This window comes from Fusarium poae, chromosome 1, assembly GCF_019609905.1.
Source record: "Fusarium poae strain DAOMC 252244 chromosome 1, whole genome shotgun sequence".
In the NCBI taxonomy this organism is placed as follows: Eukaryota; Fungi; Ascomycota; class Sordariomycetes; order Hypocreales; family Nectriaceae; genus Fusarium; species Fusarium poae.
Genome location: NC_058399.1, coordinates 4,827,905 through 4,855,184, shown reverse-complemented (window position 1 = coordinate 4,855,184; position 27,280 = coordinate 4,827,905). Strand labels below are relative to the sequence as shown.

The following is a 27,280-nucleotide window of genomic DNA, read 5'->3' as shown; positions in this document are numbered from 1 at the left end:
GATAGATTGCAATGCAGAAATGGTCAATAAAACTACCTACATTGTCCTCAATACTACACAATAAGAGGGAAATGATATAAAAAGCCATCATCTTGCTTGGCTCAAGAGGAAGGACTCTCCTTTGCTCAAACATGAGTAAGTTTATCACATGGAAACCTTCTCCGCTTGACAATATTGTCACAGTAACAAAGCAAATTGTAGACAAACTCGTTCACTACTAAGGTACTGTCCGGGAATGGCTATCAGCTTTTAGATGGATGCTATTGGTTCGTAAGTATCATGTATTCATCGGCCGTTATATAAAACGCCACTTGGCCCGAATTCACAATTCAGAAGATGACGATATTCCTCTTCTATTCGTATGAGGATGTAGTGCAATATTTTCTAGTTATAACAGTATCTCATTCATGTCTCTCGCATATCATACATTGTCTAGTTATGATGGTTGTATAACGCGCTGATAATTTATACACCATCTACTCACTGAACAAGATGCTGATATCAATTGACTCGATTACACGAGTCTGCACTCTTTATCTCATAAAGCTCAAACTGTTCTGTTTCGTTGTCATACTCAGGCAGGTTCCACCTACGATTGAAGTCTAAGATTGTCTGCAGTTGATGGAAGGAGTCTTCTGCGTCGATGCACCTGTAGAGATGATTCATTTACACAACCCCGTCACTGATTTAAACCCATCATCACATAATGAAGAATATCCTTGTCCTATGTATCCTAGAAACCATCTCTCTCAATCGCTATACCCAACGATCCTAATGGTTGACAGAAACCAGTGCCGAACTCACACCCGAACTCCCTGGGGTACATCGGAACACCGCCTCGACCACAGAATCCGATATGCCTTGATGGTTGCCTTTTCCATCTTCTTCATCGTCGTGGTCATAGTCGCCGTGATAGTTGTGTTCGAGACTACAAACGGGCACTAGGAACACTCGTCCGAAAATCTGCCAAACCTGGCTTCAACGCAAGAGCAGGTTTTTCTACAGACGACTCATGACAACAAGATGAACAAAGAAGAGGAACCTTACCACCCGCCCTCTCAGACCCGTTGTGCCCAGCTTCAAGATTGCCAAGCTTTCTCTCGGCCGGTACGTTTCATCTTCGTCCTCAAACACAAGCTTCGAGGCTAGCAGAGAGAGACTGACTACCTAGTTTAGGACATATGCTGCTCGCCGCTAAAAGTCTGCCACCACACGCAGACGCGTTTCTCGCCCTCGGGCATTTACTGCTGCGCTCAGAGTGACGAATGCATCGTCGACGATGAGCACCCCGCAGCGTGCGCGGTCAACACGACGCAGTGTGGCAGAGACCTCGGTGGAGGATGTTGCCCAGATGGTACGATGTGTGCTGCAGATGGCTGTCTCAATGTACAGACATCATTGCGCAAGCCCTCTGTGCCAAGAGCGATGATCACCGGGTTGTTTCACGGCGATAAGACCGGCGAAGCGGTCCATACAGGGATCAAGTTTGGAGAAGTCGGAGTAGTCAAGTCAAGTGCGTGTCATGCATTCTTCGGTCCAAGCTTGTTTATCATGTTCGTGGCTGTTGTTATCATGACTTAGGCCATAGTGACATGAGATGGCCAGATCGAGCTAATTCAGAATGCATTATCGATATTGTCTGCAATGAGAATTGACCTCAGCCTTCAAACTCTATTATCCAAAAACAATCAAGAACTGGATGCAGCTCCCTACTCGATTAGTGCCTTATCCATGTCTATGAGTATATTCCTCGAATGTATTCCAACAATTGATGCATTGTTTGTCCCATCCCGTATGCCAAACACGTCATTACGTAGCCGTCATTATTTATCAAAACCGTAATCGTTCATCCATCCATGTATCCATCTCGACGTATGCAGATGCAGCACAGCTGCGAGCTTCTTCCCCACAAAGGAACGGTTTTCTCCAAAAACCTATGAACCAGCATCCCCTCAGAAAAGTAGAAAGTATTGTGTATGTACCGATGCAAAAAGCAAATAAAAGGCCGACCCAGATAAAACGCCAAATCCGGTAGGGGTATCATAAAAGGTTGCGCGCGAAAAAGAGTAGCAGAAAGGATCGTGTCGTAGAACCGTCAGTCGAAGAGTTCCTAGCCTCAATTCGTTCACATCCACACAGCGAAAAAGAGCATGACGAGGACGAGAGCGATGCTGGTATAAGCAACATGCTTGCGCCCTGAAGCCGCGCTACCTTCCTCGCCGGTGACGCTTCTCGAGAATACAGTGGTACCGTTATTGATATAGTCGAGAACGTCGTTGGATGAGGATGCCAAGCCGAAGAGGAAGCTCATGCCGCCGTTGGCAAATGCCTTGACGTTGACAGATGCGGTCTCGACGATTGATGCCTTTGCGCTGTGGCCGAGCATTTGCGATAGCGCGGCTTGTCGAGCGCGGACGCGGTCTTGGGTGTGGATGGCCTGGTCGCGACAGGGTAATTGGGATGCAACACCTTGTAGTTGTAAGTACTTGGACGGTCTCGCAGTGATTCACAAAGAACAATGCGTCAAAACTTACCATGTGTTGCGAATTGAGATGTGGGAGCTCTGTTGCCAGACATGTGCACTTCAGCAGCGATTGCTAAAGACATGAATGCGCAGAGCAAGAAAAGTGGCGAGCGCATCTTGATGAAGAACAAACTCAAACGTTTCTCTTTCTTCCAGAAAAGTGACTTATGGCGTTGTATAAAAGCAAATTCGATAAGAGAGTTTTCTCTTTCTTTCCCTTTTTCAAAGTCTCGTCGCAAACGATCGATCGACGCAGCCAACGATTAACTTTGTTCTCTTATTATTTTCCTTTCCTCCCAGGTTGGTTCGATCCTCTCGATAGATACCAGAAAAAAATAGAGAAGCGACTGGATTGTGGGAATGAGAGAGAAAAGACAAGAAGAAAAGAGGGTTGTAGAGTTGTAGTTAAGCTTAAGCGGTTCTTGTTGTTTTTCGTCCTTGTCGGCTTTTAGGCTCAGGTAGAGGCAGCCTCGTTTCGTTTGTTGCACACCCCTCTCCAACAAAGCCCAAGCTGAGAAGGAGAAGAACGACAAAAAAAAGGGAAAAGCCGTAAATAGCACGCCAAAAGGACGACGATTGGCGTAGTGCGAGTACAAGTTTGCAGTAGCGGCCCGGTCGGCCACGCGTCAAGTGTGCTTTTTTGAAGGTGGGTGTGCTTGTTTGTGTGTGTGTGTGACTGTGATCTCAATCGTGGGGGGTTGTTTGGCTTGATTCCTTCTTGAAACTGATAAGAGAACAAGAGTTGACGTTGACGTTGACGTTGACGAGCAGCAGAGTGAAGATGAATGGATGAAATGGGTTTTGAACTGACGGGAGATGGTCTAGGTTGTTTATTTCTTTTCAAGACATGGATGTTGGTAACAAAAAGCTCAAAGCTTTATTACCTCCTGTTTATCAAATCGACATGGCCTTGTCTTGCCTTGCCTTGCCTTGCCTTTGCCTTGTCCCTTTCCCTTAAGCTCATTATCACAAACCCCTGCAAGTCCATCCGAGTCGATCCTGCTAGTGCCCACCTTTTTCTTCCCCTTCCTTAGAACCTCGATGGATCCAATTCCTTGATTCGGGGAATACCTTCAATACGTACTGGTACAAAACCTGCACATGCATCCACTGAAAACGCGCTGCACCCGCTGCGCTGCATTGCAGCAACTTTAGCTCAAGTGGAGAATATGTACAAGGCAAGTTTCCTTTCTCTTCTGCCTCGCCCTTTGGTTAGGTCTTCCCGATAAATCAGCACTCACCGATTGGCTATTGGCCCAAAAGCCCCTTCGAAAACCGATTTGGTGTGAGGGAGAAACCTGGAAACTTTGTTCTTGCCACCCCCTAAAAGTAAAAAGGTATTTTCCATCGGGGAAACGCAGAGCTTTGTTAGTCGCATCTCGTTGAGCTCCATTCCCCTCCTCTTCTTGTTGTCAAGCTTGATACTCTGTAGTCTTCTTGGGTCTCTGTTTCTGCGGGTAGCCTTGCATGGGCAGTGACTGCAAAGAGCTTACAATTTACAGGGGCTCAAGCAGGGCAGGGGTTACTCCAATGCAACGCTGAGTTGCATTGGATACGTATTGACGACACACTCAATGTTCGGGCGTTTCTCCATCTGTCTTACATCTTTTTGTTGTCTTTATCGTGACATGCGTTCAATTCATCGCGATCTAGATCAAGGCAGCCAGCTTCTAGTTATGGTCTCCTTTCTGAAAGCCTCGTCGGTTGACTCATGCTGAGGCACAATCAGGTCCAGCTGGCACTAGATCTTGCCACAATGCCCCTGAACGGATTACCGTACACAGCTAGAGGTCACTTAGTACTTCTACGGACCGACAGTTACTACCTACCCGTCGAGAAGAAACCCAGGATGGGGTCCAAAATACTAATATAGGTAGCAAGGGAAAACAAAACCCCTCATCGTCTTTTTCTTGTTTCTCTACCAAAGTAGTGGATTCCCCGTGTCTCCGCGATAACCGCACGTTCTTGATCTTCTCCTCTGTCCAAGATATTTTTCTCCTCTTTCTCCTCTCCTAAACATGTATTTTTCCTTCTACTCCTCTTCCATCTGGACCACGGTCTTTTCCCCCACATTCCCGGGTACCCATGACGTACGCTCCTAGGAAAACTTTGGCGAGTTCCACTATTACGCCGATTCGTCGAGAATATCCAGGGAACTTTTCTTTTCTACGCGGCAGATAACTACTATGTACAACACTGAGTGACTTGACTAATGCATCGGGGAAAAAGAAAGGAAAGAAACAGAGTTGTAGTTATATGTTGATCTTCATCTGCATTTGGTAATATGTCAGAAAAGTGCAGTGCGCGGCTTGCATCATTTGTCTTGGCATCTTCTAACGTCAGTTCTTCTTCTCTTGCTGACTCCTCAGGGTCCTATCCATGTCTTGAAACGGCCTTGCATGATCCCTTAAATCGGTAGGGCCCGAAACGATTCTGCCTTTGTCATGTACCTATGAGTATGAGTAGTATTATCACAATTTCCAGACTATCATGCGCGATTCTACGTAGTACATATAACAGGGCTCCATCCCCTTGACGTTGTCACGCTGGTAATTAGCTGCTGTTTCCTATTAGTCAGATCGTAAAGGCCTCGAATCATTCTTCCCATGTTTCATACTCCCGCTTGTTAATCTCTCAAACACTCGTCCAACCAACATGAGGCAATTGGCTCAACACATACCAATACATAGTAAGTGATATTGTAATCGGAATCGGAATCGGAATCGGAATTGAACTTGAACTTGAACTTGAGATTTCATTCAATCATGAATCGTACATAATTCCATAGATTCCATCAATATACCTTGAAGCACCAAATGTAATCCGAAGCTGATTGTAACTGACTTTTACTTTTACTTTTCATATCCTGTCCCTGCCCCTGCTTCAGCAAATAAAACCATTCATGTAATAAGCATGCCAGCTCCAAGTGTTGGCTGTCAAATGACTACCCCTGCCTCAAAAAGATGAACCCAATCCGCATGCGGCTTGTGCATACAGAATGTAACAGACATCTGTAGTTCCTAATAAACTATCTTGTTTCGCGTCCGATCCTAATAAAAAGTTGCTCCCCACTCGCTCATCGCAATTGCTCATCACTGTCATGCAGTATGACTGTCCCATTGACCTGCCGAGTATTGCGATACTCCTGCGTATTGTGAATATGCCACATTGCGCGGCCATGAGCTTTGCGTTCGTACTTGGTGTAGACCGACCGATCCTACTTGGTGTATTGCTTCCATGTCGGCCTCGCTACTGCCTGTCGTGCGACTCACTTGCGAATATCCCCCGCTGCTACCATTTCGACTGTGTTGATATGTTCTTGGTGTTCCGTACGTGGTATTCGACCCGCCTGGCAGGCTGCCGACCGTGCCATCACCCATGGGATGAATCTGCAATCCGCCAAATGAGGCTTCGAGATCCTGCGAATATTGATGCACGCAGTGTGGTTCTGAAATGTTGCAAACATCGGTCAAAATCTGATAGACACGCTGCTGTACTTCAATGGCGGGTGGCCGATCATATGGGTTCGTCGCCAACATGCCCGTGACAACATGCAACAGAGGGTGAACACCTTTGAGAATGTTGGCGCCATCCTTAGTTGACGTCGACTTTCGAGTTGCGTCTTTTGCAAGACCTGACATCCACAGTTCAACCTGTCCAAGGTTCTTGTGAAAAGATGTATCAAGTACTGCGCCGCCACGACCAGCTGTCTTATGTTTAGCTGATCGGAAGCTCGCAAACTTGCTTGATGTTCGTTTAATTAAATATGATAGCAATTCCAATATGATGCAGCCGACTGAGAAGATGTCGGCTTGTTGGCCGCTAAATTGAGGACTTGGGGCGATGAACATGGTATTCGGTGAGCCATTCGGGTCGTATGTCTGTATCATTCCGAAGTGGCTCTCATCCACCGGCGGGTATCTGTTCGACGGGCTTGTTGCCCCAGCAGGTCGAGACCATAGTTCTGGTGCTGCATAGTCGTACCGTTCGCGATCGAATGACGATTTATCAGTGTGAAGAATCACGCTGTCAGGTGTGAGTCGAGTCGAATCGGAAAAGAAAACGTGATTTTGGTTGGTGAAGAAGATGGTCGAAGGCTTGATGTATCCATGGGACTGGTTCTTGCTGTGAAAGTCGCAGAGTGTATCGACGAGACAAAGTATCCAATTCATGATGAGCTCTCTTCGACGAGCTTTGGCGAGATTCTTGAATTGTGAAGGCGTTGTGGCCAGAAACGACTTGAGGGTAAAGTCACTCGAAGGCGTGAAGAGAACGTATCCATATCCGTGCTGTGTGTAAGACGCCCAGTACGAGATCATGTGTTCGTTTTGTAGACCCTTGATTCCATGTACCGCATCAAGAAAGTCCTGCATTGGAATGGCCCCGGGCCCGTTACCCAGCACGTACCGGCGTCTAGAGAATGTTTCCCCTGGAACATTGGGAAGTCTGACCTTGTCGTGGCCGTTTGACTTGTGCGTGGGTAGCGAAGGTTTTTCAACGACGTCTAGCGGCACTACCTCATTGTCCTTATATGCTACATGATTGCCACGTTGCAGAGGCTTCAAGAGGAAGTGGAATTGGCGCTGGTAAAACTTCTTCTCTACCTTTTCGTCACGGGTGGCGGTCAACAACAGTCGGTCCACGTCTTCAAGGGCAATCGGAAGCTCAGCATCGTCCCAACCATCGTCAACGACACCGAAGATCTGATCAGGAACGCCGAGATCGACAAGGATGAGGAACAGACGAGGCGCATCGTTCCGAATACTTTCCCAATATGTGCGCTCAGTTAGATCCTCACCACCAAAGGCAACAGGGCGATCTAAGCGCTCAACCTCATCAGGAAGAAGTTGACTAACAACGTAGGACCGAGTGACGGTAGCTTCGATGCGGGAATCAACCCACCACTGGCCCATTTTCAATTCGGCTCACTTGATTTCAGATTATGAATAGAAGGAAGCCCCTTTCGGTGCGGTGTTCGTAGTTTAGACCTGCATCTGTAGCCGTGAGAACAGAGCTTGGGCGCAGGGTTATATGTGGTTGAGGTCGAAGCTACTCTAAGACACGGCCAGGCGTATGTCTCAGTGACCAAAGCTCAAGTAAAACCAAGCTGGGGTTGAGTCGAGTTCAAGTCTTAGGTTGCAATGTCCACGGACGGGAAGTCAAAGGGTTTAGCGAGACAGTTGACAGCTCGGGAACAGGGGACATGAGTAGTTTCATATGATTAAGTTCAGTTCAGTTCAATGTTAGTAGTGTATGTGGGAAAAAGGATGGATGTCCAAGGATCAGGGCTCGCTTCATGATTCGTGGCATGGCATGGCTAGACTAGGTCCAGAACGAAACTGACAGGATTGGAGGAGGTCAGGAAGTTGCGAGCTGAGGTCGAAAGTAGAGGTAGAGTTGCGATGATAAATGCAGTTGCAGTAGCAAGCGAATAAAGTAAGGTAGAGTAGCAGTAAAAAAGGGCGTGGAAACCCCCCAAGAACGCTTATCTCTGCAACAGTGTGGGATTGTCGGCTCGTGGCTGCGGGCTGGTGCAGGATGTGATGGCAGCGTGATTGGTGGGGAGGAGTCTTGAAGGACGGGCGCAGATAAGGCCTGCCGCTTGCTCGGGCTCTGTTCGAGATCGACTTGGGATGAATTTGACTTGGCTTTGAATATCGTAGAAATGAGAGTACGAGTGGTTGTATTGTTGCCGTCTTTCCTACCCGTCTGATTCGAGTTGATTCGATTGATGATGAATTATCAATCAGTTCGTAAACACTTGGACTCTGGTCTGTTGGTACTACAGTCGGTCCAATAGCGGGCGTAACGGCATCAGCGGGCGTATAAATGGATTGCAACGGGTCATCGGTACCGAGGCCGGCCTCGATTTATAATTAATCGTGCAGTAGAAGAAGAGGGTCGCTTATGTTTAAATGTCGCGTGCTCATGTTGCATTGGTTTAATGATATTCTCTGTTCTGTTCCTTTCTTCTATTGCATCAAATCAGTAGCATCTTTGATATCCCCCCTACCTGTGTATCTAGATAGTTGTTGTTGATGGCTTGTAAGCTCGCGACAAAGTATTAAGGGGGTCCGGATCCTCGCTTAGACGCTCAAAGCGGTCGTTTGTTGGATGTTGGATGTTGGATGTTGGATGTTGGATGTTGGCGGATTCACAAATTCCATCATTCTTTGCAGCTCAGCGGGCGTAGGAACCTATAGAGAAGGGTAACAGCAAGTGACATGACGTTCCGGGGCTGTTTCCCCAGCCAAACAAGGGGTCCAGAGCCCCACCTCTTCCCCATCACAGCTTCCAGCCTCCAACCAAGAGGTGCCTTCCAGGTTCTAGCTCGGTTACTAAATCTACAAACTCTCATCAGAAACAGTAAATTTACGCTTAGCTTAGGTTGCTTTGTAGCAGAGAATTGGAACCAGCCAAACTTTCCAGTCTCTCGGGTCATTCTATGAAACCTCAGACGGCTTGACATGACAACTCACCGAACAACGGGCGTAATGTCAATGCTTTCACCTGACTGTGGCAACAAAACGGTCAAAACCCCAGACTCTGAGACATTCATCACTCGTGTCTCGCAAAGTCAAAGGCTACTATGTATAAACATGTGTCCTTGGTGCAACCAATGCTTTGCAGACTCGTTTATCCCTTCGATCTTTCAAACCCTTTACTGGCAAAGCTAAGAGACCGGGCATGACCAACAGCCATTTGACCCTTAGACAGCGCCCGCAGAGCTGCACATATCCTATTCCATCCTTCAAACCCTTGGTGGGTTTCTACTCCTGGTCATATTCCTGTCCAGTCGGGTACATCATATGCGAACTCCGAACTGTGCAGCCTATTGTGTAGTTTTCCTGCCACACATGATGCATCTGTGGCCTGGGATATGATTTCTCAGGTAGCACGATTGAAGAGCTGCACAAGACAGGTCAGACTTATTTATGCGCCAATGAAATGTTCAAGCACGTCGTATCTATACCATACATACCATGATATACGACCCTAGGAGGCGAAGAGACAGACTATGGCTAAAAGCTCTTTTGTGAATTCTACATCTAGTACATCTAGATAGGCTGTGTTTCTTGTCATCCCCACGTACACATGTGTTGACTTTGTATTAATGCTCCAATAGGCACACGCCATCTAAAATCACATTATCGTTTCTATTTTATTTCACCTCTTCCCACTTTCATCTCAACCAGACGCCGGCGTCAAGTTCAATCCAGCTTTTGTCCCTGTCTCCCGACAAACGTCTTCATTCCCCGATCCACGCCCGCAGCCCAACGTGCAAGAGTTTGCACTCCAACTGGTAAAACATTAAGCCAGTCTACCCATCGAGCATACAAAGGCATCGCAACAGTAACACCCTTTCCGCTATCGATAGCCGCGACAATCTCCTTTGTAACATCTACGGGCTCAACGACAGGTGCAATAAAGGAGTTGGGCGTCTGGACCCCATAGAATAGCGGCGTGCTCACTTGGCCAGGAGTTACAAGCACAGTTCGGATTTCAGGATGGCTTTCTCGCAGCTCGGCCGTTAGGGAGCGGTGCAGAGCTGTAAGACCGGCCTTTGCGGCGGCGTAGTCGGTCAATTGTGCAGCGCCAACGGTCCCAATGACTGAGGAAACGTTGACAATAGTACCACCGTTTCCACCGCGGATGATAGCAGGTAAGAAAATCTTTAGGCAGTAGAAGGGTCCAAGAAGGTTGGTAGTGAGACTCTTGTCGATTTCGTCCATGGAAAGATCCAACAGAGTCTTGCCAATAACAATAGCAGCGTTGTTGATAAGTACAGTTGGCGTACCAAGCTGAGGAATGGGTTAGTAAACGATTGCGACGTCTGGATGAATTTGCCAACTCACATCCTTCTCGATCTGGAGGGCAACTTTGGCGACCTGCTCCTTGTCGCCGACATCACACTTGTAGTACGTAACACCTCTGGACTCCGTGTTCTCCATCTCATTCACGTCCAACACCGCCACTGTCGCGCCTCGCATGCCATACACCTCAGCAATTAGCAGTCCCAGTCCGCTAGCACCTCCGGTGATGACGATAACCTCTTCACTCAGATCCACCTCCCGTGGGATACCATGAGCGATGCGCTGGTTAATCACGTTGGCCATCCAGAAAAGCGTGATAATAGTAGCCCACGCAATGGCGGCCACCATAGGCGGGGCCTCCCACTTCACCGTCTGCGCGCGGAAGCACAATGGAATAATCCAGCAGACAAAAGGGTGCAGAATAGTTGTGTTGAGGACCTTGAGGACGAGGTCAATGGATAGCGGCGCAAACCATGATTCGCGCTGCGGAGGCCGCGGGTATTGAGCGGGCATGATGTGAGATTAGAGGGATGTCGTATCGTTGAGCAGACGCAAACTAGATGATTAAGTTGAGTGTTTATAGAGCAATTGAAAGAACGTGAAAGTAAAGATCAAAGTTTTTAAATTCAAGCAAAAGAGGAAGAAAAATAAAAAGGCCAGAGTGGTGAGAGTTGAATTCTACGTTTAGTAGTTAGGTAGGTAGTTAGTTAGCATGTGGCAGTGAAACCATATGCGTCTCTAAGCGCCCCCCTCCAAACAAATCCCTGTCACATTTATCACCATGAACCCACGTCAAGTCAAGAGCCTCCATTGGCAAAAGGGTAAAATCGACAACAGGCGATGAGCCAGACTATTGGTAGAAACACTTGGAATGTGATTTTAGACTAGTCAAGTCGTTTCAGATTTGTTTATAAGACCGGAAAATTCGTCTGAAGCTCAATCCAGGTACTTCTTGAAGTCTGTAATGGAGATTCGCCTAGAGGCTTGGCTCAAACTCATCATGTTACATTTGAATAGTAGAGTAATTACAACTATGGTACAGTCCACCGGCGCCTGTCTATATGCAATTATCATCATCATGCTCGTCGTACGTTGGCCATTTTAAGCATCCCCTCCTCGTCCAGTTCGAGGAGTATAAGTACCCTCGGATCGGGGAGTATAGGTACCTTTCCTCTCTCGTGCAACTCGCGGGGTGTAAGTACCCTCAGGGGCCGAAGTCCGCTTGACTCGAGGGCTATAACCTCGCTTGATCTCCCAATCATCATTTTCAGCCAGGGTCTTGTTCCTCTGAACCGCCTCCTTCTTCCAGTCATGGTAACTAGGATCTCGCACAATACCCTCACGTCGCCATTTCTGCGGAGGCTTAATACCCAAGGCAGCTCGCGACTCCCAAACGTCCTTTCCGCGACGAAACCAACGCTCCTGTCGTGACTCCTCCTCTATGGCGTTGGGCTGCCATTTACTCCTCAAGATACGACGAATAGCCTCTGGCGTCACCTCAAACTTTTCTGCGAGGGCCTCTGTTGTGTAGACGTCGGGAAATTGAGCGTTGAGAGCCCGAATGCCGGCCAGGGCGTCGGGTGAGAGACGCTTTCGCGGTCTCCAGCCCTCGGGAAACTTTTCCTTGAGAGCTGCCTTTTGAGCTTTCCAGTATGCTGCTCCTGGTTGTGGTTGGTTGGAGGAAGGGCCTTTGATACGTGGTTTCTTGGATTCTGCCGCCTTGTCGAATGCGCCGGAAGTGCCTGGAGCATTGAAATTATTCTCCCCACGATTATATGCCGTTCGTGCTTTTCTTTCCGGTCTGTCCTCTCTTCGCTTTGGAGCCCTTTCGCTAGTGCTTGGTATAGCTTTCCAAGTATCTGGAACCTCTACAGTGGCAGTAGATTGTTCTTCTCTCACTTGAGGTGTCTCGTCTAGATCTTTGGAAGAGTTGTCATCCACCGCCTCTGTTTCCTTAACAGCTTCTGCGCCAGAAGCATCTTGACTAAGGATTTTCGAAAAGTGTAGAGATCGAGCTTGTCGTGCAAAGGCGAAGTTGTTCTGTTGAAGTGCCGGACGGGTACGGATTGGAAGGCGAACAAGCGAGGGTGAAGCCTCAAGTCTGTGGACTTGGGACAGCCCCTGGACGAATATTTTCAAGGGCGTGACTCGACATGTGCAACTCATCATGACAAAGTGAGCCGGCAGCCGCAGATCAAGAGAATGGACAAATACTAAGAAAAGTTGAACCAAATTTGAGCCACAAGCAAAAGAGGCTTTCCATGATGGATCAAGGGTCCGAAGGTGGGGCCGTGAAAATCGGAGATTGTCCGGATTTTCATTGAGCCGCTCTAAGATGCACCAGCTACCCGGTACCAGCACCAAAGATATGATACTCTGCAAAACAAATTACCATTGATTAACGATGAGTTGAAACACAATGGACTATAAGATCTTCCATTGTTCTATACAAAAATCATGGCACTAGACTCGGTGTGTACATATCGTGAAATACTTTAATGAATCTTGACAAATCTAAGTCTAAATCGTTGATATCTTTTTCCTTTCTACACGTCGGAGATCTAAAGAATGTTTATTGGTATCGCTTCTGAAGATTCAAGTTTCGTATGAGTACTAGACAAATACGCATACTACCTGTTACAGCTGTCATTCATCTATAATAATACACACCCTATTAACAATATAGTTGTCAATATCTTTTAAAGGACGATACTATTCATGCTGGCATTGCCACTGGTTTGGAATTTTAGTTCTGATAGCCACACCTCGTCACCATTGATCTACATAAACGATGTCGTTTCGATGTCGTGGTCATCGATCCTCTACGCAACTCGGAAATCTACCCCGGGTACGCTAAATTTTGGAGATTGCATAATTGTTTTGTTAGTGTTCTATTAGTCCACAATGGAAAAGTATATCCGCTTCGAATTGCAAGTCATTGAACAGCCGTCAGAGGGCAGGATTGTGCACCATATGGAAGTCGAATATACCTTTTCTCGACCACGCCGATACCTTCCCTGGAAGACTACAAATGCCAAGCTGGCGTGTCAGACTTTTATTTATGGTATTGGTTCGGAAGAGTCTACCCAGCTCGCTAAACAGCAGGGTCACAAAAAGGTAAGTGGTTAGTAACCACCCACGAGGAGTTGAACGTCCAGGTACCATTTTCTCATCACGATCCCAGTTTCAAACACATAGACAAGAGGATGAGATTTTTATTTTTGGTTAGTATTAGTAAACCACGTCTACGTGGTGCTCAAGCTGAGATGAGCGTAATGCATGTGCGGGACTCGAAAGTTGTCATGATAGGTGATTCATGATCCTCCACACTACCTCTAGTCTTTGTTCGCCAACCCTCAGGAATGGTTTCGTTGAAACTTATCTGCATGTGATTTATACTGGTTGCAACTATTTGAGAGCAATAGTGATGAATTGTCGGTTTCTTTGTTCCGCTTTTTCATGCACCAACAGCATGTCAATTCAAGTGACAGGGAAGTAGTTCATGATGCTGTGCCACTATTCGTCAAGGAGTTAGATTGCTCAGAGTGTTCACTACCAACAAGTCTCCATCGTCATGTATCAGATCATGTTCGTCATCAGGCTGTCAAAGTATCTCTCTTATAGAAGAGAATCTTGCTCTTGAGAGCCCGTCTGTCCTTTTCTGCAGGTTCCAATCCTTGTTTTGCTCAATATACTCACATCGATATCATGGACCATTACTACTCCCAAGACTTCGTCGACGCGAGAGACGTCTGGGGTCACAAATTTGACTGGACTCACAATCATCAAACTGGGCCAGAAATTAATCATCTGTTGTATTCATACGACAAGCTAGCTACCGATGCCTTGGATCAGTTGGACTACTTCTCTCCACCAAGCTCCAAAGGGTGGAAGTGTCCCCATGGCTCAGGCCCAGGACAAAGAGACCTTTATGAGCTTTTGAAGAAACATGCCAATTCAGATCAAGTGTTGGGTCAGCTATGGAGGGAAGCCTCTACAGTTCCTGAATGGGTTGACTGGGAGCAGATTGAGCGAGGGCAGCAGGTGGTGTATCAGTTTAGCGGCCAGATTCTCTTTGGGGTCAGCTATGACTATTTATTATTCTTGATGATACGAAATCTCACTAACACTTTTCAAGCTCTTGTATCAGTCACTTTTGGGCGGAATGGGCGCATACCGAGTCGTTGAGACTCTTTCTCGAACAGGAGGTTTCGGTGTCAACGTCACTAGACGCCGTCTCTTGGAAACTCTACAGCATTTTATGGAAGTTGTCGAAGACATTGACTCAATAAAACCTGGCGGCAAGGGCTACATCTCCTCAGTGCGAGTGAGGCTCTTGCACGCCTCAGTCAGAAGACGACTTATGCAACTCGAACAACAAAATCCAGGGTACTTTGATATGGAGAAGTGGGGAGTACCTATCAACGACTTACACACAATCGGTACTATTGCAGTGTACTCGGTGGCCATTGTCTTCGTTGCCCTTCCTCGACAAGGCATCCATCTGAACAATCAGCAAACCGCTGATTACATCGCTTTATGGAGATATGTCGGGTATCTTCTAGGAACACCGACGGATTGGATGGCCACACCAGAACGAGCCAAGGTTCTATGGGAGTCCATCGCAGTATCTGAAGTGGCCCCGTCAGCAAACTCACGGATTCTCGCAAACAATATCCTAACAGCAGAAGCTCGAGCTCCACCACTGAATCTACCCCGAGAAGTTCTCGCAGCTCACGCGTATAGGCTTAATGGGGATCAGCTGGCTGGCGCACTTGGAATTGAAAAGCCGGACTGGCGCTTCCGTGCTGTCGTGTGGCTTCAGTGTGTTTTCTTCTTCTTCCTGAGTTACAGTTATCCCTGGCTGCCGACTCATATGCAAAAAGAACGAGAGCGAGTACGTATGCCTTCCAAGTCATTGATCAGTCAGCCTGCTTTGATGTTGTACTCACTCAGCCTCATTCCCAATTGTGGCCATAGAGCATCCGACTAACACACTCAACAGAAATTCAAATATATTGCCAACTTTATGATTCACAACACAAAAGCGGGCGGTCTGGAAAAATCAAGCGTCTTTGAATTTCAGTACCTGCCACGTATCGGCATGCTTACAGAGCTGGGCATAGGCGCGGAACAAGAGGCGAAACTGTCGAGTTCAGATAAAGGCTCAAAACTCTCAATCGCCTTAAAGAAGGCAGTGCTTGTAGTTGGGTCAGTTGCTGGAGCCGTGGCGGCGGTGAGCCTCGTCAGATTCGTAGGCGTATCGAGTGTACCGCGCCATTTGTTGTCGGCTATATTGGCGCAGCAAAGCCTCATCTGGGCTGATTAGTATCAGATGTTGATCGCTTGACTCGCGATCCTGTTTAGTTCATTCAACCCACGATGGAAAATTGTCAAGTTGGATGCGTTATGGTGCAATTCTGTGTTCAGAACTAGTATTAATCAACTAGCTATAGTATACAACTGTGCCAGCCGTGCGAATGCCATTTATATGGCGCATTTACCTCGATGTGTCTCCATAATAATAAACCGATGAAAAATGTATTTTACCAACTCCTGTAGTGTCCAGTCCATGCTTAAGAGGATGAAATGCTCCTTTGTAGTCCCAGGTAGACAGACAGTTCAATCATGTCATCACCAACCCTATAATCCCGTAATGTGTACCCTTAAACGCCAAAGTAAAAACAACAATGTTCGTTCATGTGTGTTCAGCTTAGGCGTGGTGCATCAGCTCGACAGGAGGTCGAGCAGTATGCGCCATGATGGGCTTGGACTGCTCCACAGGACTATACTCGATAGGCTCATCTGTCATGTCATCAACAATGACAGCAGGCATACTGCTCTTGTCTTCGGGCTTGTAAATCAGGGTGGAAGAGCGAGAGCGTGTGCGACCTGGTAGAGCAGAGTCGTGGGGAGTCACAGGGGAGTCCTGGCCCTCGTCCATAGGTCCAGGGCGGTGGTGCAACTTAGCGAGGGCTTCGGCGAGGTCCTCTGCGTGAACCAGCTTGTTGGGCGCATCCTCCATGCGCATCTCCCAACCATGGGGAGGGCTAGGTGGAGGAGAGATGAAGAAGAGCTTGCCAGCATCAGGGAGGGCGAGATGCTCATCGCGCTTGTCGACGGGAGTAGACATGCCAAAGTATACACGGCACTGTTGGCCCATGATAGCCTCGTTGTCCCAGACCTGGCGGACGGCAATGGCGGCCTGCTCGTCAAAGAAAGAGACGACGATGCGACGGAAAGATTTTAGGGGCGCAAAAGCGTGGATGGGAGCGGAGTGGGTGATGAGGTCGCGGATGACCTCGAGGTTCTCGGGGAGGAAGATGGCCGGGTCGGTGAGGTTGGTGAAGAGAAGAGTGTTTGATGGAGGCGTAGGCGGGGTCATGGCGGGAAGGTTAGAGAGGTCGAGAGAGAGGTTTGAACGGTTTGACCGGCGCGAGGCGGAAGAGGCAGATCGCGAGTGTTGCGGTGAGGTCTCCATTTTGAATGTGGTTGTGGTTGTGGTTGTGGTTGTGGTTGTGATTGTACAATGGAAGGTGAGTAGAGCAGCAGTTGTTGGCTGGCTCTAAAAGAGTAGGAGTGTAGGTATTATGAAAGTGTAGGACCTGCCGTGTGATCCTGTCGATCTTTTTGTTGTTTAGGATATTATTCGTGAGAGAAGACTGTATAGCTGCTTGTTTCTTGTTGTCTGTGACTGAGTGAGTTGGGATGATAGAAACAAAATGTGCGAACTGGGTGGCTATTATGTACTAGAAGCATTTCCATCATATTCTCCAAGCGCTGCAACACGACGACTACTAACTAAGCCTCTCGGCGGCTGGGGACTTTGCTATGGACTCGTGCACTATGATCCAGTGGCCACGTACAGAGCAGAGCGGGCCCCAAACAGGGCTAGCGGTACCTAGAACAGGGGGTCTCACTCCACTTGTTCTTGGAGGCCCGGGGCAGTGCATCTGCAAGGTCCCCATTCTTTTGTTTCGTCAGCGAATGAAGTGTCATCTATTGATTGGAAACCTCCCTACACGGATATGGCGATGGCGATTCCTTGGGTCCTTGGTCCGAGGCCAGAACGTTAAGCTTTTTTTTTTAATCCCTCTTCTTACTGTTTTACGATGACCTCGGACTACATTTTTTGTTGAGGAGATTTAGGAGATTTAGGAAGGCTGTGTTTGATAATCCAAGGGGTTCAAAAATGCCAATGCCGTTCTCGACTCATGTTCCGTCTCCATAATATTATAGTTACCTAAGTTGTTATGCCAGGAACAGCTCTCGACTACTGCCAAGGTACCCGTACCTTGGCTGAGTAAACTCTATCATCAAGTCATGTTTTGGAGGCAAGACGGAGAGAGTATCAACTCTGACTTGTCATGCTGGCACACAGCCTTGGTGTATCAAATTTGGCATGTCTCAAAATCTCATCTTCAAACCCGATTCAAGCCATTTACTGTTTTACCGCTCATAGATCGTCCATCAAGAACCAATCCCTTATTGAGGTTTGACACACCCACCCTGGTGAAGCTGCATGACACTAATGCAATGTATCAACGTCCATAGACTTTGCTACCAAAGGGACTGCATGTCTTTCTTCTTCTTCTTCTCTCTTTTTCTTTTTTTTTCTTTTGGAAGGACACACTTATTCTTGTTATTTGTGTCTTTAATATGTACCCATTGCCTATGCCTCCTGGCTTTGACAGAACTTTTTCAAGTCGGAATGAACATCAATTAACACAATTCTACTGAGAATACTATCTGTCCCAACTGTCCAGATAGACAGACTCTTCCAGGATTCCTATCTAACCGCAAGGATCCCCCACAACTACAAATCAGGCGCAGCCAGTCACAGCTCACAAACACTCTCTAAACTCCGAAGGGGGCTGTGCAAAGAGGAGATGAGAGAAACAATAACAAAACATTCTCATCCTGCCGCCTCCGAACAAGCTTAGTCCTTCTACGTCCGAGACTCCCGAATACCTAACCTAGCTTGCGTTTCGCTGTCCTGTGATATCCTAAGCTTATCCGATGTCCGTGTCAGTTTCTAAGCCTTTAATCTCTTTCCGGGCTGTATCAAAAGCTTCAATTTCTGTTCAGTGGCTATACAGCCGTATCCTCTTTGACGAGATTATGGTACATAGACACCCGCCCTCGTACTAGACCAAACTAGGAGAGTAGTATTGGGGGATTGGGTCTTCCCGAAGCCGATAGACTAACGATAGCCCCAGCTTCGGAATATGGAGTATTCTTTACCGAGCGGGTCCTTGTGAGCGAGGCCTTGGCTATCCTTCGTGACTATCATCAATGTCGTCACTTTTGCCAACTCTACAACTACCCACATCTTGATACGGGCGAAAGAGGCAACTTGTCTAGACTTTGAATTGTGAGACCTACTATTCAGGCCGGGAGATTTGCCTTTGGCCAAGTGAACACAATGCGCCTCAAGCCAACATGGCGACGCTCGCCTTGGTATCATTCAAGATATCCTGAATCGTAACAATGGACCTACCCTAATCGACCCCAGCGGCACAGCATTGCCACGCTCTACATACCTATACCCCCTGCCTTTTGCAGTGACATGCAGAAAACAGAAACCCTGCAAGATAAACACCAACTAGAGTCGGAATAGTCATGCTATACCTTCCTTATGCGGAAGTCAGTAATTGGCATTGCAAAGTACTTTTTGACAATATTCGACTTATCAACTGTTATCTAGATAATCTGTAATTTTTTCCATTCTTTTTTTTTTTTTCATATTTGGGTCTAACATTTAGCATTAACCGTTGAATATAGGTAGGCAGTATGTACTGTAATACATCGAAAGCCCATCTTTCTACAGTGTATACTCACTATAGAGAATAGGTACTTAGACTTAATGTAGGTCAACAATAAAGCCAGATTATATTCCAATTCGTCAGTTAATCCCTATAGCGATAATAAATTCTATTTACCGAGGTCACTCTGTATAAAATTTGTGTTCAAAAGAAAATAACCAGAAGTTAACGCCACGTATGAAGTTAACGCCACAATGAACAAGCCACTTATATCACCCTTGTCCTGTCTCGTCTCATTTCGATACCGCCCCATCGGGAGGCAGCTCACGTTAACGCAAGGGTCAAACGTGGCTCAGATGAAAAACAACGTCACTCGAGCAAAGCCATTGAAAGATTCTCCCAGCATGATGCCATGTGGCTTAGTTATTGAAATTGTCTCATGCTCCATTGCGGGAATCGGAATTATCATTTGACTGATGGCGCAGCAGCTCTCATACACTATCACAACTTGCTTGCGAGCCGACGCTATTAGGTACAGCCGATGGTAATGTAATTTAACTTAGTACGTCCGAGAGCCCATTCAAGGTACTACGCAATATGACTAGTATACATCAATATATTATACAGCCTCAAGTCCCGTCAAGGGTCTAGATCCAAGCTACCATGTCAAGCTGATCATGAACTCCACACCTTAGATCAGCCTGACTGATCTACGCTCACTTCGAGCTTAGTCTATCGAAGCTCAACACCCAGCTTCTTGACCAGAGCTTGACGAACATCTTCATGGAAAGCCACAGCCTCATCGTTAGTCAGAGTCCGCTCCAGACTACGGTATACGATGCGATACGCCATACTCTTGCGTCCCGTTTTTGGGTGAGTGAACTCGTCAATCAGCCGAACATCCTCAACCACGTCACCTGCCACGTTGCGGACGATTTCCATCACGTCGTTTTCATGGAATGTCCCTTTAGTGTTGCCACCCGCCGCCGTCGTCGAGCTAAGCCAGAAAGATACATCCTTGGGGCAGGGAGGGTACTTGGAAAATGGCACAAAACGCTTGAGGTTGTCCAGGTTGTCGGTGACACCTTCAAACTGTGACAGGAAGCGCTTGTCCTTTGACCAGAATAAGCGAATATCTGGGATCTTGAACAACAGCATCGCAATGCGGTCAATTCCAATACCAAACGCCCAACCCAACTGGTTTGGCACGCCAGCGTTGATGTAGATATCCTGATTTACAACACCACATCCTAGAACTTCAAGCCAGTCTCCAGCATAATAGACTTCAAGCTCCCAAGAGGGACTGGTGAAGGGGAAGTAAGCCTCAACCCATCTCATCTGGAGTGGCTCATTCACGAAGTTGGGGTCTTCCTTGAGTGCAGTAGCCTTGGCTCGAGAAAAGATGTCGACGACCATGTTTTCCAACGACCTCTTGAGATGAGCACCAATAGCCTCGGCCTCAGCAGCCGTGTGGTGCGCATATTGGAGAGGATTGCGCTCAGGGTGCATAGCAGGGTTAGGGTCGTCCACCTTGACCCCATGAACGGGCAGCTTCTCAAAGTCTTTCCATACAGCCGCAGCAACATCGCCGTTTGGAACCTTGGTACGGTCCCAAGACATGGCACCCTCCATCTGGTGGAAAACAGGGTAGTGGCTTCGGTCAATAGCATCTCGTCTATACACATCGGCCGAGATGAGGTAGCCAGCGCTTTCGTTGCCCCGGAAAGTTTCGGCCTGGTGGGCGCTCGTATGTGTTCGTAGGAGTGTTTCGCTGTTGAGATAATATGTATCGGACAGGGCGCGGCCAGGGTGGTTTACAGGAAATCCTAGAGAGTCGAAATTCTGCTGAGTCGACACAACCGGACTGAACTCATTGTGATACTTGAAGGTTGGCTCGGGGAAGTTGGACTGAATGATCTGACGAGTGATAGACACTGGGTGGTCTTTGAGTAGGTGAAGTTTTCTTGATGTGGCCTCGAGAACGTTGTTGGGCACATTGAACCACTCCGGTTCAGTCTTTACAGTTTGTCCACGGATAGCCACGGAGCCTGAAGATCCCGTCGGGGGTACTGCAACACGGTCAAGCCAGTCAGCGAGGCGTCCATGCGAGTGATTGAATGGAACACAACCGACCCGACGAGTAGGCTCTCGCAGCGCAAGCTGTTCGCAGCAGTACGGAGCTCCGGGGAAGCTGGACGGTTCGTGGGGCAGACGCCCCCAAGCAGCGCATGCCTTGGACGTAGAGTCTCATTTTTGAAAGCCCTTTAAGCTCGACAATTACATTACAGGCCGATCGGGCCACGCAAAAGATGCCAATGGCTAATTTAACAGGTCTTGGGGAGCTGAAAGACTAAGTTCCGAATGTTTCCACCAGAGGTCGCACAGTATCACCACAACTGCAAAAAAAAAGTTCGGGTCTCGGCCTTACAGCTCCTCCGGAAATAATTCAAATGGGACAATACAGACAAGACTCCAACTTCTCCAAAGTCTCAGCTCAGCTACCAACTAGCGCAAAGCAGAACTCCACGATATGATATCCCCTGCTCTCAGTGACTTGACAGCCGATACCGCTCCGATACAGCGGCTACAATAGCTAAACACCGGGCCAATTGATAAGTTTTACAGCGATGAGAAGTAGAGATGGCTGAGGATCACGGAGTTGTAGAGTAGTACAAAGTACATACACCCTTGTTGTCAGAATAACCGAACTTTTTTTTTTTTTTGCACCGTCTTATCCTGGATTGTATGTATTTAACATTCTTGTTCCCACATTTTGTCACAATCTTGACAGCCGGTCACCGTACTATGGCACCCGCAATCGATCGACGCTGATCCAAGAGCTTGACTTTATATAGTCCAAGTTTAAAAAATTCGCTTCCCTCCCCCGTCCAAGCCTAGATCGGACTTGGTCTCTTAAACAAGTCCCAGCACGTCATGGCCACCGCTCAAGAGACCATGAGCAAGCCCAGAGCGGCGGCGACGCCTGCAAAGGCGACGGCTGATGCGAAGAAGGCGACGATACGATATCCCTTTTGGTTCGGAGGAAGTGCCAGTAGTATGGCTGCCTGCGTAACCCATCCTTTGGATCTAGGTATGTTTCGAGTGTGCTGCGCTTGCTTATCATGATGATCAACATGAGCTGACATTGGGTCTCTGATAGTCAAGGTAAAGCTAGATGACTCCTAGGCGTATATCAACTCCTCACACCCTCTCTAGGTTCGTCTTCAGATGCGCACTGGCAATGCGCCCAAGAACATGGTCGGCACATTCGTCCACATCATCCGCAATGACGGCCCCCTCGGTCTCTATAGTGGTATATCAGCCTCGCTATTGCGCCAGATGTCGTATTCCACCGTCCGATTCGGCGTCTACGAAGAAATAAAGACGCGCATTACACGCCGTAATGGAGGCCGTGACCCATCATTTGCGACTCTTGTTGGTCTTGCCGCTGCATCTGGTTTTGTAGGCGGTATCGCTGGAAACTTTGCCGATGTACTCAATGTGCGCATGCAGCACGACGCTGCGCTTCCCCAGGCCGAACGTCGAAACTACCGTCATGCTTTTGACGGCATGGTTCGCATGGCGCGTGAAGAAGGACCTAAGAGCATGTTCCGTGGCTGGCTACCTAACAGTACTCGTGCCATGTTCATGACAGCCGGTCAACTCGCCAGTTACGATATTTCAAAGAGTCTGCTTCTCAAGTACACGCCCATGGAGGATAACCTCAAGACTCACTTCACCGCTTCGTTCATCGCTGGTTTTGTTGCTGCTACCATTACAAGTCCTGTTGATGTCATTAAAACTCGTGTCATGTCTTCGGCGCATGACCACGGAGTTCTGCATTTAATCCGCGATATTCATCGAACTGACGGCCTCATGTGGATATTCAAGGGCTGGGTGCCCAGTTTCCTTAGACTTGGACCGTAAGCTAAACTTTTCCCATAGTCAGACTTTCTTCCAGCTAATACTTGCTAGCCAAACCATCTGTACATTTGTCTTCTTAGAAATGCACCGCAAGGCATACCGCAAGGTGCAAGGCTTAGACGCGAACCTATAGACCATGGAGAAGAAAGGCATATTTCGGCGTTGTGTTTTTGTCACTTTGTCACTCAAGAGCGGTGACTGTGTCATTTCTGCTTTGGAATTCGAGATTTCCCAATAGCATCTCTTACGAGAGAAATGTTTTGTATACCATACAACTCAATATATAGAAGGGGATAGGGTGGCATCAGGGTACCAAAGGAGTTGGCCGTTACAGATATAAGAGACGAAATTAGTAGACCACTTTATGCTATTAGACTATACTTCTTAGGCTTTTTGTTTTGTATCCTAAAGCCTAAAGGTCGACTCTTCTGCTACCGACTAGGGTGGACAGGCTATCATTTCCTGCATACACAGAATACTAGAACGGGGCGTGTAACGACATTATTGCTTTTTGAAATTAACCCATTCTATGACTGTGCTATGCTTAGTCGTTTTGATATTGTTGTAACCCCGATTGATCTTTACACCGCCGAACCATCTTCATCTTCAATTACGAATGGCTCTATCCGTTAACGCCCATCGCCCTTACTGCCAAGAAGATCCTCCGTATGGCGTTGTTCCGTAAGCTGTCATACCACCGCCTCCGTACGCCGTCTGGCCGCCACCGCCATACGGTGTAGTGTAGCCTCCATCCTGCCAGGGTGTGGTTCCCCCTTCCATGTTCATGTCTGGACTTCGGGGCCCGTCAAAGTCGGCCTCGTCGCCGCCGTACTTTCTGGGATCTAGTCCCTTGAGCAGGCCGCCAATCTTTTGCTGTAGGACTCTAATACCCTCCCGCACAATCTGGTCAGGTTCCATGCTCCCTGACGACTCGACCTCGAAGTAGAATCGGTTGGGGACAGCATCATAATCAAAAGGCTCGCCCTCCTGGGGAGCATCCTCCCACTGAGCGTATTTGCTCTTGGGCCTAGGACCGTTATGTTAATCTTGCATCATATAGATTGACCGGTGTACTTACCATTCAACAGCCGGATCTGTGTCGTTCTCGAACCACCAATCAATGTGGTTCAGCTTGTTGTGAGGATCATACTCAAAGCCGACAGCGGACGTGGGCATCCACTTGGCGTGCTCCTTTGCAATTCCCTTCTTCGCAATGCAACTAATCTTCAGCTCCTGGTCCTTGCGTAGCTTCGCAATCAGACAGCCATACCCCTCAGGGTCCATAATCACAGGGCTTCCCACCGAGTTTCCATGTCGTCCATCGACTACTAGATCGCGCGCATAAACCTTCATAATCTCATCGGACGTGCACTTGGCGTGTAGCGTAAGAGTCACGCTGCATTGTTCGCAGTATTGCTCGCATTCACAGTCTCGTGAGTAATTGAGCTCGGCAACTCCTTTTGAATCGAGGGGGATAAGACCCAGGCGGTGGGCAATGAACTCGTCAGCTAACACGGAGCTGTTGGTCTCAATCTCGACCAGATCGATGGCGATTGTAGGCACCTCTGCCTGGATGATTCGCCGCACAGAGTTGGCGAAAGAGAGATTCGTCTTAGAAAGCTCGAAATCGACATGTATGTGGTCGGCCTGAGTCGCATCAAGTTACATCAGTTGAGTGTCCCGCGAAAGAAACAAGACTCGCAAGTCTTCCCATACCGCAGAGATCTTCACTTGGGGCTGTTCGGGCTCCCCGTCCATCACCATGGGATCGTAATCCATCCCGTCCATATTACTAGGCGACTGCACGCCAAAAAGGATTTACGATGAGTCAAGATCGTTGAAAATTCGCGTGGTATAGGAACTGGAATTAAGAATAGACGTGTGCTGGGTGCTTCAGAGCTGAATTCTGGAGGATGAGAAAATGGGCGGAGGTAAACAAAGAGGGTGAGTTTTCGCAACAATGCGCTGAAGACCTTAAGAGTTGCATATGCGATCTAGGTACTGAACTGTTGTACCTGGCTCGGTTGCGGAACATTGATAATCCCGCTCTTATCGGCCTGCATGGACAAGGATACTCTAGCGATAACAGAAAAAAATATCGATAGCTTCACTTCTGGGCTAATACTACTGATCACTCTGATCCCTTTCCCTTACAAAAATCGATAGGATATCCCTCCCCGCCAAAAGTCACAACCCCAAAAGTAGGAAATACAGAACTTTGCGGGGTCATCCAAAATGAAAATCAAGGCCCTCACTCGCTCCGCCTCGACACAACAGGTCGCCGGCTCAGATGTAACCAAACAACCACGCAACCTCGATTCCGCTCTGCACCCTTTCGAACGCGCACGAGAATACCAGAGAGCCCTCAATGCCGTCAAACTTGAGCGAATGCATGCCCAGCCTTTCGTTGGTCAGCTAGGAAAAGGCCATGTCGATGGTGTTTACTCTATGGCAAAGGATCCCAACTCGTTGGAACATGTCGCCTCCGGCGCTGGTGATGGCATTGTCAAGGTGTGGAATCTGGCCGATCGAGATGAGATCTGGCATGCCTCGGCGCATGAGAATATCGTCAAGGGAATGGCATGGACACGCGACCAAAAGCTTTTGACTTGTGCCGCCGATAGAACGGTCAAGCTTTTTGATCCTTACAACACACCCAGCAATGCGGCGCCTATATCTTCCTGGCTCGGATCCGGTGCTTTCACCAGTCTGTCGCATCACCGTTCCAAGAACTCATTTGCTGCTTCTTCGAGTGTCATCAACATCTACGATCTTGAACGACATACTGCCGCGCCCGAAGTGCTCAAATGGCCGACGTCCGTCGACACCATTACTGACGTTGCCTTCAACCAAGTCGAGACTTCAGTCTTGGGATCTTGCTCTAACGACCGCTCAGTTGTGATTTACGACCTCCGCACTTCTACCCCTGTCACAAAGACCGTTATGAAATTTTCCAATAACCGCCTTTCTTGGTCGCCTATGGAGGCCTTCAACCTGGCTGTTGCGTCAGAAGATCACAATATTTACCTCTTCGACATGCGTCGCTTCGATCGCGCTCTCAATGTTCTCAAGGATCATGTGGCAGCAGTGATGGACCTAGAGTGGTCCCCAACAGGTGAAGAGCTTGTGTCTGCCTCCTGGGACCGAACCGTACGTCTCTGGAACCGTGACCGTGGTCACTCTCGAGATATCTACCACACCAAGCGCATGCAGCGTGTGACAGCTGCTTGCTGGACCCCTGATGCTCGATACGTTCTCTCTGGCTCCGACGACGGTAACGTGCGACTTTGGCGTGCCAACGCCTCGCGCCGCGAGGGTGTCAAGTCTGCCCGTCAGCGCCAGGCTCTGGAGTACAACGATGCTCTTATCGAGCGATACCAGCATATGCCCGAAGTCCGTCGTATTCACCGTCACCGTCACGTACCCAAGGTGCTCAAGAAGGCTGGTGAGATTAAGGCTGAGGAGCTCAAGAGCATTAAGCGCCGTGAGGAGAACGAACGCCGCCATTCCAAGAAGCAATTTGAGAGGCGCCGAGGAGAGAGAGAGAAGATGGTTTTGGCAACAGAGAAATAAAAATGCGTGGCAAGATCTTAGAGAAAACTTCAATGGGGTTACAAAAGGAATGGAAGGGCATTGCATGGCGTTCAGGTCGTTGATTAATGGGTAATTTAGATAAATAAATGCCTAACTTGAGAATATACCATTCACGATTCATTACTTTAACTTACCATCTTGCTGTTTCGCACTCTTTGTGAGTAGGCACTTTTGGGTGAGGACGAGTCGAGTGAATGCCTACTGACGACCACAGACAACTTGACCCAACAAGGCGAAGGTGAGACAGAAGGAGGGGATGCCCCATTCTTGGTTGACCTTAACTCTCCCCCCTTGCATCTGTTATCAGCGTCAGTTTATGCATGAACTGTCTTGAAGCATCGTTTGGTGGTAATCTTGTATAGAAATGTAAATTTCGTAACCATGAATCTAGACAGCTAAGATTTTTATTGAACTGGCACTCATACTTTTTACTGAGTGGTCCATCCGTGGCGTGAGCGTCATGCTGTGTATCTATCCATCACACAACTATCCCATCTAACTTCTGGTTATTCCTTCATCGCCCGTGGCTAAGAGACAACAGGAATAAAACCCAACACACAACATGGGCTTGTACACTACTCTGATACCGTAACCACCCGAATCCATCGTCTCAACCATAAAAATGAGGAGATCCCCGAGAAACGCCCAAATCAAATTAC

At 47.9% G+C, this 27,280-nt stretch overlaps 12 protein-coding genes across 12 annotated transcripts; 5 read left to right on the top strand and 7 right to left on the bottom strand.

The window, feature by feature from the left end:
• Positions 1–774: 774 nt before the first annotated feature.
• Positions 775–1,581, top strand: FPOAC1_001567 (uncharacterized protein; the record flags this gene model as incomplete). The annotated part of the gene is made up of 3 exons (XM_044846169.1): positions 775–897; positions 946–1,107; positions 1,177–1,581. 3 exons carry the CDS (start codon positions 775–777, stop codon positions 1,579–1,581), a joined length of 690 nt encoding a protein of 229 aa, XP_044712085.1.
• Positions 1,582–2,125: 544 nt separating this feature from the next.
• Positions 2,126–2,640, bottom strand: FPOAC1_001566 (uncharacterized protein; the record flags this gene model as incomplete). Its single annotated transcript, XM_044846168.1, has 2 exons — positions 2,126–2,469; positions 2,535–2,640. The coding sequence occupies 2 exons, from the start codon at positions 2,638–2,640 to the stop codon at positions 2,126–2,128; spliced, it is 450 nt and encodes a 149-aa protein (XP_044712084.1).
• Positions 2,641–5,622: 2,982 nt separating this feature from the next.
• Positions 5,623–7,437, bottom strand: FPOAC1_001565 (uncharacterized protein; the record flags this gene model as incomplete). Its single annotated transcript, XM_044846167.1, has 1 exon — positions 5,623–7,437. One exon carries the CDS (start codon positions 7,435–7,437, stop codon positions 5,623–5,625), a length of 1,815 nt encoding a protein of 604 aa, XP_044712083.1.
• Positions 7,438–9,735: 2,298 nt separating this feature from the next.
• On the bottom strand, positions 9,736–10,851 carry FPOAC1_001564 (uncharacterized protein; the record flags this gene model as incomplete). The annotated part of the gene is made up of 2 exons (XM_044846166.1): positions 9,736–10,326; positions 10,381–10,851. 2 exons carry the CDS (start codon positions 10,849–10,851, stop codon positions 9,736–9,738), a joined length of 1,062 nt encoding a protein of 353 aa, XP_044712082.1.
• A 588-nt stretch (positions 10,852–11,439) lies between these two features.
• Positions 11,440–12,733, bottom strand: FPOAC1_001563 (uncharacterized protein; the record flags this gene model as incomplete). Its single annotated transcript, XM_044846165.1, has 2 exons — positions 11,440–12,459; positions 12,731–12,733. The coding sequence occupies 2 exons, from the start codon at positions 12,731–12,733 to the stop codon at positions 11,440–11,442; spliced, it is 1,023 nt and encodes a 340-aa protein (XP_044712081.1).
• Positions 12,734–13,242: 509 nt separating this feature from the next.
• Positions 13,243–13,614, top strand: FPOAC1_001562 (uncharacterized protein; the record flags this gene model as incomplete). The annotated part of the gene is made up of 3 exons (XM_044846164.1): positions 13,243–13,455; positions 13,523–13,562; positions 13,610–13,614. The coding sequence occupies 3 exons, from the start codon at positions 13,243–13,245 to the stop codon at positions 13,612–13,614; spliced, it is 258 nt and encodes an 85-aa protein (XP_044712080.1).
• A 432-nt stretch (positions 13,615–14,046) lies between these two features.
• On the top strand, positions 14,047–15,667 carry FPOAC1_001561 (uncharacterized protein; the record flags this gene model as incomplete). Its single annotated transcript, XM_044846163.1, has 3 exons — positions 14,047–14,418; positions 14,477–15,235; positions 15,344–15,667. The coding sequence occupies 3 exons, from the start codon at positions 14,047–14,049 to the stop codon at positions 15,665–15,667; spliced, it is 1,455 nt and encodes a 484-aa protein (XP_044712079.1).
• A 384-nt stretch (positions 15,668–16,051) lies between these two features.
• Positions 16,052–16,819, bottom strand: FPOAC1_001560 (uncharacterized protein; the record flags this gene model as incomplete). The annotated part of the gene is made up of 1 exon (XM_044846162.1): positions 16,052–16,819. The coding sequence occupies one exon, from the start codon at positions 16,817–16,819 to the stop codon at positions 16,052–16,054; it is 768 nt and encodes a 255-aa protein (XP_044712078.1).
• A 3,016-nt stretch (positions 16,820–19,835) lies between these two features.
• Positions 19,836–21,354, bottom strand: FPOAC1_001559 (uncharacterized protein; the record flags this gene model as incomplete). The annotated part of the gene is made up of 2 exons (XM_044846161.1): positions 19,836–21,172; positions 21,237–21,354. The coding sequence occupies 2 exons, from the start codon at positions 21,352–21,354 to the stop codon at positions 19,836–19,838; spliced, it is 1,455 nt and encodes a 484-aa protein (XP_044712077.1).
• A 683-nt stretch (positions 21,355–22,037) lies between these two features.
• FPOAC1_001558 (uncharacterized protein) lies at positions 22,038–23,030 on the top strand (the record flags this gene model as incomplete). The annotated part of the gene is made up of 2 exons (XM_044846160.1): positions 22,038–22,205; positions 22,320–23,030. 2 exons carry the CDS (start codon positions 22,038–22,040, stop codon positions 23,028–23,030), a joined length of 879 nt encoding a protein of 292 aa, XP_044712076.1.
• A 642-nt stretch (positions 23,031–23,672) lies between these two features.
• FPOAC1_001557 (uncharacterized protein) lies at positions 23,673–24,806 on the bottom strand (the record flags this gene model as incomplete). Its single annotated transcript, XM_044846159.1, has 3 exons — positions 23,673–24,054; positions 24,106–24,674; positions 24,744–24,806. 3 exons carry the CDS (start codon positions 24,804–24,806, stop codon positions 23,673–23,675), a joined length of 1,014 nt encoding a protein of 337 aa, XP_044712075.1.
• Positions 24,807–25,262: 456 nt separating this feature from the next.
• FPOAC1_001556 (uncharacterized protein) lies at positions 25,263–26,600 on the top strand (the record flags this gene model as incomplete). The annotated part of the gene is made up of 1 exon (XM_044846158.1): positions 25,263–26,600. One exon carries the CDS (start codon positions 25,263–25,265, stop codon positions 26,598–26,600), a length of 1,338 nt encoding a protein of 445 aa, XP_044712074.1.
• Between the last annotated feature and the right edge of the window lie 680 nt (positions 26,601–27,280).